At 38.4% G+C, this 14618-nt stretch overlaps 1 protein-coding gene across 8 annotated transcripts in view; it reads right to left on the bottom strand.

Moving 5' to 3' along the window:
* CAST (calpastatin) overlaps nt 1-14618 on the bottom strand; it is a 103014-nt gene that overhangs the window by 71437 nt on the left and 16959 nt on the right. For all 8 annotated transcript variants that reach the window (XM_074360381.1, XM_074360383.1, XM_074360382.1 and 5 more), the window contains exon 3: nt 674-745. In XM_074360381.1, the coding sequence (XP_074216482.1) occupies nt 674-745 (72 nt within the window). The remainder of the gene's footprint in view (nt 1-673; nt 746-14618) is intronic.

Below are 14618 nucleotides of genomic sequence, written 5' to 3'. Positions count from 1 at the left end.
TAAGGAAAACTACTAGCTAAAATAGCCGCTTATTTTGAAAGCTGACATTTCAGTGATTCTTACATGTTGCAAAGTTTTGAAGTCATATTACCAAAGAAGGCTCAGTCAGAGCTTACAAGGTCCAGAGTGTCTAGGACCTTGTGTGAACAGGAAACCCAGGTTTGACTCCCACCTCCATCTTACTGGCTTTGTGATCATGTTAAAGTTACTTAAACTCTCTGAGCCCAGGTTCCCTCAGATATAAAGGAATAATGATTATAAGGTTGTGAGGGGATTATATATGATAATTATATAGCATACTTAGCAGAGAGCCTGGTGTGGTTAATATACATGAGGATAATTTGAATAATTTTCTGAAGAAATGGGAGGATGATATTTCTACTTATGGAATGTACAAAAGTCAAATATTATGTACAGATATTTGTGATAATGTTCAATATTGTTGGATACTTATTATGTGCCAGTCAGAATAACATTTTTGATTTTACTAGGTTTTAAATCATTTAAATCATTATTAAGAAATCACATTCCAACCCCAATTCATCACTGTAAGGATACTTTGTTCAAAAACTTTCAGCAGTATATGGACACTGTTTGCCTCCCCTATAAGCCCCACCCAATAATGATACACCTGTAGAGGAGGGGGTCTCATCATTTTCAGGAAGTGACTCACCTTGGTGGCCAGGGCTGTTTCACCAGCATGGGTTCTGGAGGGCTGACTGTCCCCGAGGCTGGTTGTTTTTTTCTGAAAATAGAAAATATTACTTTCAAGGGAGGAAGATATATTAACAATGTAGTCAAGTGCAAATTTTCATATCAATACAAATATCTTTTCAAGCAAAAATCAGACTAATATACTAAGCATACAAAAAAGAACATGTTTTTCATTTTTTATATCTTTGCCTGAAGATTATATAAATATTAAAAAGAAAGAGTATGTTGAATAAAGCTTGCTGTCCTCAAGTTGTAATCTCTATGTATCCACTGGCTGACCATTCTCAGAGTCCTTCAGGAAGGTCATCGGAACAGCAGGGGGACACATTTTTATAAAATGGTATCTGAGGGCCTTCAGAGGCCTTTGCAGGAGCCCCAGGCTTCCAGGCATCACCTGTAGATGAAACAGTCTCTCCCAAGCATCTGTGCGCTACCATCAACGAAGAGAAGAAAAAGCTCCTACACAAATGTGATAGAAATACAAGAGGCTGATAAAAAGTCAGCAACTCGGGCGTGATGTAGGAGATGGCGAAAGGAGGGGATGGCCTCAATCTTATCCAGATCACGAGTCTCTTTTCAAAATATGAGGTGTGTTAACAGCTTCTGATAACGACCGCGTAGACATGGATTCAGTGTAAGGGACTGGACATAAGAAATGAAGACAAGAATACAGCACTGGGGTTATTCATTTCCATCTCATTCTCCATGTCAACCTTATTTTCCAGTGAGGAGACTGACGCCCTGAAAGGTCAGGTCAGTGTCCAGTGTTCCACAGCTGCCCCATACTCCAGCTTTAAGCCTTTGGTCTCAGCTGCAATCAGGGAAAGCCATGTGCCAATCCTGTGCTAATCTTAGCTCCTATTCATACATCAAAACCCACACACCAGACTCTGGCTCATCTGTAAATGAATTCCACTACAACACGTTAGCTAGGATTTGCTCACGAGAATTTAAAAACTTGCTTTTTGGCTGAGTTTTTAAACTATTAAGTTAAAAATAACTATTCAAACTTAATATGCATGCTGATTTTTTATTTTACCTTTTTATCAACTTAAGGTTTACTTTAAAAAAATTACTAATAAATTCAATTATCTTTTAACTCAACTGAGGAAATTAATTTTCCTGTGAGTATGACCTATCGAAGCTTGCCTTGCCCTCTGAGCAGCCTGAATTCCCTAGTCTACAAAGGACTCATTTAGTTTAGCTGAAATGAGAGTAGAATTTGTAAAAATGATCTTCCATTATTTAACATTTATCAAGCCCTTAGTAATGTCAGGCACTTAAAACACACCACCAAAGCTTAGAAATGCAGACATACACCAGAGCACAGACCCCTTATTCTCAGATTAGTAACCACACAGATTGTTCTGGCTGATATATGACGTGGCGCTCTCTTCAACTGTGTCTGACTTCGTGCATCCCTCCAGGCATTCACTCACTGGACAGACATTTATTGAACCCTGGCTAGGAGCCTGGTCCTACTTCAGGCAATAGGGATATAAAGACCAATTAAACAAACAAAAAGGTCCCACTCTCGTAGTGCTTACATTCCAGTAGGAGGACTCAGACTCTAAGTCAACAAAAACCAAGATGATTTCAGAGAGTGATGAGTACTGATTAAAGACAATAAAAGAGGTTAATGTAAACAGAGTGACTGGTAAAGGGTTCCTGCAGATGGGAGAGACAAAGAAGTGGCATTTGACTGACACCTGACTGTAAATAAACCCATCATGTAAATAGGTCATGGGGAAGGGAGGCATTCTAGGCAGACAGAGTGGCACATGCAAAGGCCCTGAGGTGGGATGAGTGTGGCAAGTTGGAGGAACAGAAAGTAGTTTGTGCAGCTGAAGCATGGTGGGCACAGGCACACATGGTATCAGATGATACAGAATGCTGAACAAGACATTTAGTCTGAAGTGATGTGGGTTTAGGATGGCCCGACAGTCAGGTATGTTTGGGATCATCAGTTTCTTCCAGGGCATGGCCTGCTTCCTGGCCTTCTCCGGGTATCATCTGGTTCTCAAGAGTCCTCCTTGCCTTCGATGTGTAAAATTCTCAAAGTCCTCTGGCATCACATCACCTTCCGCTTAGTTTTATAGTGTTTTCCTCCCTTCTCCCCCTCACCATCAGCACTGATCCTCAGAAATCCCACTCTGGCCTGGACATGTCTCTCACCTGGCTAGGTCTGCATTTCCACTAACTGTGATAGGGCTGGATCTACCCTCAGACAGAACAGAATTCATCTACTCACAGTAAGAGGTGGAAGCTCTCAAAACAAGCTCATTGGTGTATAATTCTGCATTTGCCCTAACATACATATATGCTCTAATATGTAAAAGATTAAGATATCAAATGAGAACACCAGTCCTTGGATAATTCAAATTTCGAGTTAAACTAGTTTTCTTCATTTCCATAAACCTATAGACTAAAGGCTATTCATCAGATTTTCCCTTGCCATTCAGTCACATTCCTTCTAATATTCATGGGCACATCTTTGTTTAACTTGAGTTTTACAGAGAGGAAACGACCAGGAACAGCCTGCCCCAAATCCTCTATATCAGGTCACAGGCCTGGCTGAGTCACTCCCTCCATGTGGCCCAGCCTCAGTCCTAACGACTGACGGGGTGAAGTTACTGCAACCCTCCACACCAGATTTGCCTCTACTGGACTCGAAGATGCCAAGTCTAGTTCATTTACAGAGAACCTGTGTGATTTCTCCCGCTCAGGTGCAGACTCCTGAGTATACACAGGCCCTGCTTCCGTGGATTATGAATCCATACCTTTTCCTGGAAGCAGCCTCCCCCCACCTCAAAACACACAAAGCAACTTATTTACAGAACAGAAACAGACTCACAGACATAGAAAACAAACTCATGGTTATCAGGAGGGAATGATAAAGGAGGTGGGAAGGGATAGATTGGGTGTTCAAGATTTGCAGATCCTAACTGCTATATATAAAATAGATAATGCAACAAGTTTATACTGTAGAGCACAGGGAACTATATTCAGTATCTTGTAGTAACCTATAATGAAAAAGAGTATGAAAACAAATATATGTCAGTATATGTATGACTGAAACATTATGCTGTGCACCAGAAATTGACACAACATTGTAAACTCACTATACTTCAGTTAAAAAAAAAAAAAAGGTTCAGAGTCTGCCTGCCAAGAGACCTGCAACACAGGCACCTCTGCTTTGAGCAGACAGGAAGGATAAAGAGCACACAAATTAGATCCATTCCATCTCCAGCTGCAGGAAGACATGAAAGGAATTACTTGCGTACCTGATCTGTATGTCTGTTGTGATTCCATAATAAAAACTTTTATTGAATGAATCGGAACTCAAGTCTCAAAAACTGCTTTCAAAGTAAGAATGAAATTCCAAGAGCCAGGCAAAGGGTTGCTGTGTCTTTATCTCCTAAAATCTCAGGAAAGACCCCCTAAGTGAGGCCTCATGTCATCCTGAGACTTAGTGACTCTGCAAAGAAAAGTGACAAATTCTAAAGGTCCTGCTTTTGGATACGTGTGGCAGGAATCCTGGCTGTACCAAATGCCAGCTGTGGGATTTGGGGCAAGTTTCTGGGCATTTCTAAACACTAATTTTCTCACCTGAAAAATGAGGCTAACCCTACTCATACCTCAGAGAGAGACTGTGAGGATTAGACCAGATGAGGTGTGGCCTGAAGTCTGTGGCCCACAGGTGGAAACCCCTGCTCTGAAGAGAGAGGCCTGAGGCCTTGAGCAGGGAGCAAAAGGACAGACTCATCTCCCGGGGGAGACCCCAGTGCATCTAATTCTCACTTGTGAGGAGTCTTAGCGGCTGTTGAGAATTTTCTATGAACTTCTGTTATTCACATAATAGAAAAATAATTGTTTCTTCATTGGACAGAAAAAAGTGATTTTTCCTTAGGACTAGCCCTGATTCTAATAATGGACATGGTTAAGTTACTTGGAAACAGTTTGATCCTTTCGAGGTTGGCTTTTAAGCTTTGTTAGGTTGGACAAGAGTAGGAGTAGAATAGGACTCATTTTTTTTTTTTCAGTTCAGAGATGATACCCTTCTGAATACTCTACCCCGTGATTCTGACTGGTGGGAGTGTGACCACTGGAGATTACACGAAATTTGAAAGTGCGATGCCCACAGCCAGACACAGCAGGATTACTCAGTAAATGCTAGCTGAGGGGAGCCCAGGACCACCTACGGGGTGGATGCACCCTAATGCGTGCAGCCTTCCAGAGCCAGAGCAACTCCTGCACCAGATGTCAAAGACGACAGCCTCTCTGGACCTTGCTCTGACAGGTCCCACAGGTGCCGACGTTGTCTCGAGGTGAGGGGAGTGGTGCTGGGGTTGGGGGATAAGGCCACAGGCTCAGCAAAATCTTCAGGAAAACACATGACCTCAGTGTTTCCGGAGAGTCACAAGGAACGTTTTGAGGTACTACAGGCTGTCGGGCCAGTATATGGCACAGGTGATTTCACAGCCTTTGTTGCATGTTTAAATGTTGGTAGAATATCTGGGGAGCGTTGAAACACATTAGTACATGAACAAAGGAGTAAGGTGGTGACCGGGCTTATGAATGAGAAAAATTTAACAACTCAACTCCAAAACTGTAAATGAAGGAACTTCAGTTTGTAAGCTGGGCCCTATCCTCCTTTCAAATATGGGTGGCTTTCAAGGAGGCTCCTGTCGCTCACAGGAAGGGCACCAGAGAGGAGAGCAGGGAAGGAGAGCTCCAGAGAGCTGCATGTGCATGCCTGTGAGGGCAGCCCGCGTCTGGGGAAAGGACACCCAGAAGGAGCAGAGGCACAATCAGGAGGGCTGTTGAGAATTTTCCATGAGCTCTTGTTATTCATGTAATAAAAAAAATTGTTTCTTCATTGTACTAAAAAAAAAAAAAAAGTCTTTTCCTTAGATGTAGCCCTGATTCTAATAATGGTCAAGAACAAGACATGTTCCCAGCAGTCAGAGTCACTGGGTAGAGGATGCAGAAGGAAATGTTAGTCCTCCTCTAAAGGCTGCTCTGGTCCAGCCAAACAAAGGGGGGGGGGGGGAGGATCAAAGTGTTTCCAGGTAACTTAACTGTGTCGCAGAACAAAGCTTAGGAAAACTTAAAGTAACACTAACAGAAAGCACTCAACAATGTAAAATTCACATCTGTTTCTCATCTAATCAAAAATTACAATGCATGCATAAAAGCAGAAAAATACAACTTTAATTTCCACATGTGGGAAAACATAATGTTCAAAAAGCCTAGTATCTTGATTGTAGGGCTGGCCACAAGAACCAATACGTATAATAAAATGGCATATAACTATATACACATGTTGTACCAATGTCAGTTTCCTAGTTGTGATATTGTACTATAGTTGCAGGAGATGTAACCAAGGGGGAAACTGGGTGAAGGATTTAGGGTACTAACCATAGTATCTTTGTAACTTCCTGGCAATCTATAGTTACTTCAAAATAAAAAGCTTTTTAAAAGTATGTTAAGGAGAGACATAGAAGATATTACAAAGAAACCACCCAAATCAAACTTTTAAAGATAAAAAATACAATGTCTGAGATGAATAATATACTGGGATTCAGAACTGATGAGACATTGAAGAAGAAAAGATTAGTGAACTTGGAGACACAGCAATAGAAACTATCCAAAATGAAACAGAAGGTTAGAGGACAAGGAACAGAGCATTAGTGAGCTGTGGGGCAACTCCAAATGCTAATACATATATAATTGCAGCCTCAAAAGAAGAGAGATGGAGACATTTTTGTCTCCAATATTTGAAGAAATAATGGTCAAAACATTTCCAAATTTGATGAAAGCTATAAACCCACCAATCCAAGAAGCTCAACAAATACCTACTAAGAGTAAGAGTGAGAGGTGAGGTTGAAGAAAGGGGCAAGCTGGGTTTGATTCCCATCCCCTAAAGACTCCAGTGATGATGAAATCAACCTGTGGGGTGAGATCTCTGCTCCTGCCCCAGCTAAGACACAGTGCCTTTCCCTGCCATGCTGTCAAGAGTTCCTGCAGCCTCCAATCCAGTGATTCTCTTCTCCACCCCGAAGTGTGAAAAAGGGAGCTGGTCTATCTATCCACCAAAGTCATAGCCCTCAAGCGAAAGCAGGCTAAGGATTCTCCAGCTTGCAGTGATCTATAGGTAACAGATCCGATATTACATGTGATGACATGTTTGAGCATACAAACACACAAGAGCTTCTCCATGAAGTAAACACTGAAGCCCTCAAAGGTTCAACCTGGCAGCTGACACGCTCCACTCATGTAATTGCTCAAGGTATGTTTGTTGAATGGTCTTCGGAAACTGCAACACATTATTTGATTATCCTCAGAGGCGAAACAAATATTTATCCTTTGAATGTTGATTTAAGTCTTTGAAACTACTGGAAGTTAATCAGATTCATATCTTGTAAATATGAGAAGGCCAGCAAACTAAATAATAGTGACTTTAATGAAAACAAATATTTAGGGGAGAGATGAAACTGTTTTATGTTCTGAATGCAAAAGTGAAATTAGTTTCAGAATTATTTAAACAACGGAAAACATCATAACTATATGTTTTCAGCTTACTACTGAATTTTATTTCACTGATTTGAAGTCACCATTTTCTTTTCTGTTGCATACCTCTTGCATACAGAGGCATCTTAAAGTCAGTGTAGGAAAGCTTTGGTTAGAGATTAGTCAATATTTTTTCTTTCTTAGCATTTTCCAATCAATGCATTTTTAGATCACTGGTGCCTTAGACTTGATGAAATGCAGTATTTTTCAGCATAAGAACACTCATAAAAATATATGTTTTGACATATTTGTTGACAAATCAGTTCCATTATTTAATAGTCACCAAATAAAATGAAAAGAAATATTGTGCTTCCACATGAAAACACATACTTTATTGGATAACAGTATTTACAAAGAGATTGTCTTTCAAAGGGGAGGCAGATTCCCCAACACTAGCAATTATAAAGCTGTGACGCTTACTCGAAAATGTTCTTTGACACCATGGTTGTAAAGAGTCTACAAACAAGTATACAAATAGTTGCTTTTACTACCAAAGAAGTACTCATGGGTGCTACCACAAATGCAATTTGGTAAATGGGATACATTAGCCTTCTGGGAAGCACCAATAAATAGGTCATAATGATGATGAGTCTTATCATTAACTCACAACCTTACGTAGAAATTCACTCAGTGAATGAAACATCCCACCCACATTGGCTTTAGTAACACACGGCATGGTGGCCACTCCGGGGAATTTGTTTTTTTCTGATTACTCAGCGCCATTCATCAACTCCGGGTGAAGTCCTTGAGGTGGTCTAACTTTCTAGTTTCGAGGTGGCTGTGCTCACTCGGAGTCAGGAGAACACTATCTTTCTCTGGCTTTACCTCTGCTGCGACTTTGCTTCCCTCCCTGCCTCGTTTCCTGTCCTCAAGAGGGAATGGCTGTCACCACACTGTCACATTTTAGATCCAAGGGGATGCAAATGATTTAACCTTGCTTTATGATCTTTCTGAGTGAAAAGAGGGTATAACACAAGGAAGAAAGAAGGAAATGAAGAGTTACAGAAATGAGTTACAAAAATTGACAATAGTAGTAAGAAAGTCTATGGAGTTGGCCTTAGGCAGAAGTCTTAAAATAGGCAATTTTATAAACAGTATTGGATACTAGTTAAAAGTATAGACTCTGGAAAATAAGTTCCATCCTGGGCTCCACTATTACATAACTGTGTGCCCTTGGGCAGGTTATTTAATCAGGCTGCACATCAATTTCCTCATCAGGAAAATGGGGTTGTTGTAAGGTGAGTGTGTGCGTGTGTGTGTATAGTGCCTATAAATATGTTAGCTATCTATCAAGTGACCGCTAGTTCTCTACTACCTTAACCAAATCTATAAAAATAGTGCTTACATAATTCACTTCCCCTTTTATTAAACAACTTCTCCCCAAGATGTTAATAATTAATAGATTATCCCTCCTAATAATAGCTACGATTTAAAAGAAGACCCAAGGGAAGGCAATGCTTAACTCAAAGGTTAAGGAAGTTGCTAGTGGTGGAATTTCAGACATCAGCAACTGGGAAAACATTATTCGATGATGCGTCCCAAATGCAGCTACCAGATAAGGTCACTCCCAGCCCCAGGGGTGGAGGTGGTGTGTATCTCTAAACCTCTTTAAGTTGTATGTCACTTTTTTTTTTGTTGCACTTTTGTATTCACATATGTGTGATCTTTTCAGGAGAAAAGAACAGTTTTCATCAGACTCTGAAGGGACCATGAACTAAAAATATTTAACCGTCCTTACCCTCTAAGCTGCCTTAGTGCTTAAATTCTGATTCTCTGTCTGTATCAAAGAGATGCACTTCTAGTCAAACACACGTACACACACGCATACATATGCACACACATATACACATGGCAGCAGCAGCAGCCTTACTCTGGAAGCACCTTTTGTGGGTCCCAAAAGAAAAAGACTCACATGTAAAACACTTCTCCCTTTAAGGCCTGGGCAGAAGATGCATAGGTTTAGTCCTGATCATTGTTAAAACACCCTCTTCCATTATTCTTTTATTATCTATGGTGTTTATTGTTTTATTCCTTCTAATTTAAAAAAATACATTTAGAATAAAGAAAAAAGAAGAAAGAAGAAATTGTAAATTTCTCCAAATCCTGCCAATCAAGACAACGACTTTGTTATTTTTCTATTTTTATGCAAATACAAAAAATAAGCACAAAATGTTAAATACATGGAATTGTTGGTCTTTCATCTTTTTTTTTTTTCCGCCCAACATAAACACTCTCCTCCATTGATAAATGCTCTTCAAAGCATGGTGTTGAAGATGCCTTTGTCACCACAGTCTGTGCTGTACTTTCACCAATTCATTACGGCTGTACGTTTGCTTCTCCCCTACCTTGTTATTATAAATAAAGCCACAGTCATGGAGTACACCTGCAACTATGTACTTGGAACAAATTCCTAGAATTAGAATTTCTGGGTCAAGAAGATTTAATTGTTTTTCTTATTCATGACTCTCAGTCACTTATTCCATATTCCTAAATATCATTTATGTTTTCATTAAAGGAAAAGTTTAATCATATTCCTAAAATTTCCAATCCTATAATTTGTAAGTTTTCAAATATTTGAAGAAAATTTATGTAAAAAGTCAAAATCAAGCCTCTTTCTTCTTAAAACACACACAAACACACAAACTCCTAACATATGCTTATTCAGGAAGACAAAGTCAACAACGTATTATCACTGCTGAGACAAGAAACATCCCGGCTGAACACTACAGCAGCAAGGAATTTCCTCCTTTTACCACTGGGTGTCCCCTGAACTGCACGTTTAACAGGCAGCTATCACCACAGCATATCTAACAAGTATCACAGCAACCTCTCATCTTATAGCTGGTACTAAGAACCCTCATTATCTTGTAAATGCATTATTTTTAAAATTACACAGTCATTCAACTTTCTACTCAGCTTTCATTTTTCAGTGAAATAGATGTATGGTTTCAGACTTTACTGAGTGTACTCAGTGTTTTAAGAAAGTAATCAGAAAAAAAAGTAATAAAATTGTATGCAGAGAAGTAATTTGTATCCCAAGCACTAAGTGAAACCACAATTGTAATGTGAATGAGATCACTTTAGCACTCAGTTTCCTGTAAAAAAAAAAAAAAAAAGTTTTCTTTAAGATTGTATTTGCAGAATTCAGAGTGATATATGTCTGGAATGTACTAAAGTCCAAAAATCCTGCATCTTGAACTCAAGTTAGACCACTTAGGAATCAGAGACTTGATCTGCAAAGGAAAGAGCCCAGGGTGCCAACCTGAGTGTGAAAAAACAACCAGGAAGTCTACAGTCCTAATGATTAAGACAAACACATGCTAGAATTCACTCCTAAGTTCTTTCCAAATAATGTCTTTCTTTTTTGATACTGTTCAATTAATAAATGAATCCATTTACCTATAAGCAACAGGCAAACAATTCAAGAAATCTGTAGTATGTGATGCCTCTTGGTCACACCTCTTTTTTGTATTAATAAACACTGATTTCAACTATTTTTTTTTCTTTATCTGATGTTCATTACATAAACCTGTGTACACTGTAAGAGTCATCTATGAAGAATCTCCACTCACTCAGCACCGTCTCAATCATAACAGCTCCCAAGGGGATCTACAGTATCCCAATCTCCAAACAAGGGCCTTTCCTCAGCCCCCACAATTCTGGAACTCTTATCAGCCTAGACCCTTCCTCCAGCCTCCCTACTGACCACACTGCAACAACCAGGTTCCCCTACCCCTTTAATTTTTGTCCTGAATTTTATAAACTTCCTGCATTTTTCTCAGAAATTCAACCTGAATACATCTTAGGATAAATAGGCTGTTTGAATGTCTGGTATTTTAACTGTGGGCTTTTGTTTTAACTTTTTTCTTTTTTTATTCTTTTTTTAATTGAAGTACAGTTAACTTATAATGTGTTAGTTTCTGTTTAACAGCATAGTGATTCAGTTACACATATATATATTCTTTTTCATTATAGGCTATTACAAGATATTAAATATAGTTCCCTGTGCTATAAAGTAGGACCTTGTTGTTTATCTATTTTATATATAGTAGTTTGTCTCTGTTAGTCCCAAACTCCTAATTTATCCCTCCCCATCCGCTTCCCCTTTGGTAACTATAGATTTGTTTTCTATGTGTGTCTCTCTTTCTGTTTTGTAAATAAATTCATTTGTATCTTTTTTTTTTAGATCCCCCCCCCATTGTTCATTAACTGTAGGTTTTGAACTTAAATTCAAGGATTGCTCATGAAGACCCATATGGCAGGATTCACACGAGAAAATACTAATTCTAGTACCTATGGAAACAAGTTTCATCCACTGAAAGGCAAGTGATAACCGAAATTATGTCACAATGACATACACACAGAAGGAGGCAAACGTACCAAAACCACACAGAGAAATCCCAGAGGAAACACAGAATGTCTGTGATGGTTAATTATCTCCAAACTCGTAAACCTCAAGCCCCTCTGCTGAACCTCATGAGGAGCTACATACAATTAATAAGAACAGAGTGTGAAATGGAAGCTGCTTTCACAGGGTAAACCTGAAGAAAACTAGAAAAGAGGAGATTTGATTCAAGAATCTAAACAGTATCATTATGAGATGATCCAGGAATCCCTAGTATAAATTAATCTCACTAGCAGTTTCTACTCATCTAACTCACAGAAGAGGACAGAATTTTACCAAACAACAGAAGAAGTCAGGGAATTGCCAAAATCTAGGCAAAATCTCCACTCTAATTGTAACAGAGTGAGACAAAAGGAGAAGCAAGGGGAGATTAGGTTAGAGAGGGGTACAATGAAACAGGAAAAATAGGCAAACTTTAAACCTGTGTCAAAAGTTTCAAGAAGCAGAATTTAAATGACAGAACAAAAATATGGGGGGATAAACTTCAGAAACTCTCCCAGAACACAAAGCTAAAAGTGAAAGATGAAACTGAGGCATGTGATTAATGAATGTCTAGTCTCAGAATTATATGTATGTTTAAAAAGAAACAAAAAAAACTAAAATAAGAGCAATAATTAAATAATAGACATTTCAGGAAAAAAATTAATAGAAAAACACACATACACACACATATTGCAAATCCTGGAAATTTTTAAAAATTGTAAGAATAAAAGAAAAAGAAATCATATATGCACCAAAGCAGGAAAAACAAGATTACTTACAAAAAAAAAAAAAGTAGGCTTCCCCAGACATCTTCTCTATAGCACAAAAAGTCAGAAAACCATGGAACAACAGAACAGAACTGTTACCCCAAACTGTACAATTTTGCACTAATTTCTTGTGTGAAGCCAGCAGAAAGGCATGCTTAGGATCCACACAGATGCACAAAATCATCATCCATGCTCCCTCGCTAAAAAAAAATTATCTTAAAAATATTCTAGTCAATGAAGAAACAAATCCAAAAAAAACAAAAAAGAAAAGAAACAAATCCAAATTTAAAACAAAAAAAAATGAGGAAACCGCAGTCGAAAAGGATTCTGAGACTTCCTTTAGTGAGTTTAACCTTCCAAATCAGGCACCCAGCTGATTTCGGATCTCCAGGGAAGCCAGGTGGTGGGACTGCCCCTGGGGCCCCTCTGCAGCTTTGCCTCCTCCTGGGCACTGGGACGTGAACTTGTCGGGCCACAATCAACTCCCCACAAGTAAAATGAACAAGAGACTGTAATGACCTGTCATCCCTTAAAACAGTGTTTGCTGTGATACTCTTCCAGAACTTGCTAAGGACAGCTATACCACTTGCTGGTGGGAACACCATCCTAGAAGACTTCTTGAACAAGAAACATGTTTTCCTCTCTCAGACACACAGCACAAAATAATGACCAGATTCAATACTATATTAAAAGCCAAGGTGCTTAAATAATGACTTTCTATGTATTTAAAAGCCACACACAATGATGACTCTTTTTGACTGGGAAAGATTTATCTATCACAAAGCACACTATTTATTGTTTTTAATCTAGGCCCTATTAGTAATGTTCCTTTGTTTTCACATCTTAAATATATACACATGGAAAATACTACAAGATAGAAATAGTGACCATCTCTCTAGGGGCTAGCATTCTAGATAATGTTTTTTTCTTTAAAATTTTTGTACTTTCTGAATTTTCTTCAGTGGTTATGTCTTAGCTGTGTGGTCATTAAAAAGTCACTAAAATCAGTATACATAATAATTATGAACACACTATTATCACATTAATTTGAGAATACACACAAAATTTTGTAGCAATCATTGTAACTTAAGTGGTTAGACTGGGTAATATTTCTGTTTTTCACAAGTACATATTACCTTTGTGATTAACAGAAGACTAATTTCATCAAAAGAAAAAATATTAGAAAGAAATTTAAAATGTTGGAGTTATTCAGTACTTAATCCATGCACTTTAGAAGGAGGAAAGGTAAGCACTAAGAAAAAGAATGCCACCAATTCTATTACAGTAAAGAAAATTTATCAAATATCCTTTCCTTTAAGGCACAGTTTCTATTCTATTTATCTCCCTTCCTTTACCCATAAAAATATATCCATTACTAAATTTGAAATTCTTAACACTGGCTCTGTGAGATCATGCCTATCACATGCTTTCAATTCCATTCCTCAGGACTTCACTGAAATACACTGCTAAAACTCTCACACTCCCCCACAGGGGCCAGATGTGTCAGTCAAATACTTTAAATAGATCTGATTGCAGGTCTGGAAAGGCTACTTCATTCCACTCTATTTAAAGGTGCTGATAAATGTTTTCATTTTTCTTTTTCCGGCCCTCTAGTCATTTTATCTTTGGCTTTTTAGTCCATGCAACTTAAGGTCTTATAATTCTTCTATATCTGAGAAGGACTTAACAAATTCATAATCATTGGTATAAACAACAACAACAAAATACATTCTCATAGACACTTAACTGCATTCTCAAGCATTTATATTGCAAATGCAATATGACAAATGATATTTTAGTTGTAAGAGTCTATTAAAATTACTGCAGACATCCTGGGATCAGTTAGTGGCTCTATCTGAGTAATATTCCAGACAAATAAGAACTATTTATGACGGCAGGAGAAAAAGAGTTCTGAAATATACATAGCTACATTCATCCTCAGATATTTTTACAAATGACAGTATAATGATGGTTCTTGCCTAACCCTGCTCATTTTTTGCTCCTGGTTATATCTTCCTGGACCCTTTTTCTTGCATCACCAAATGAAATGCAGCAGAGCAATAAAAGGAGAAGGGAAAAACAACATAGAAAGCATAGAAAGCAAATTTTCAAAATGATGTTGTTTCAAAGCTTGGATTTGTCCTTGGAAGTCTAACCAGTAGGTCTGCATATGCTTG

This window comes from Camelus bactrianus, chromosome 3 (genome assembly GCF_048773025.1).
Source record: "Camelus bactrianus isolate YW-2024 breed Bactrian camel chromosome 3, ASM4877302v1, whole genome shotgun sequence".
Lineage (NCBI taxonomy): Eukaryota > Metazoa > Chordata > Mammalia > Artiodactyla > Camelidae > Camelus > Camelus bactrianus.
Note: the sequence above shows the minus strand (reverse complement) of the source record. Positions and strands in the feature narration are given on the sequence as shown.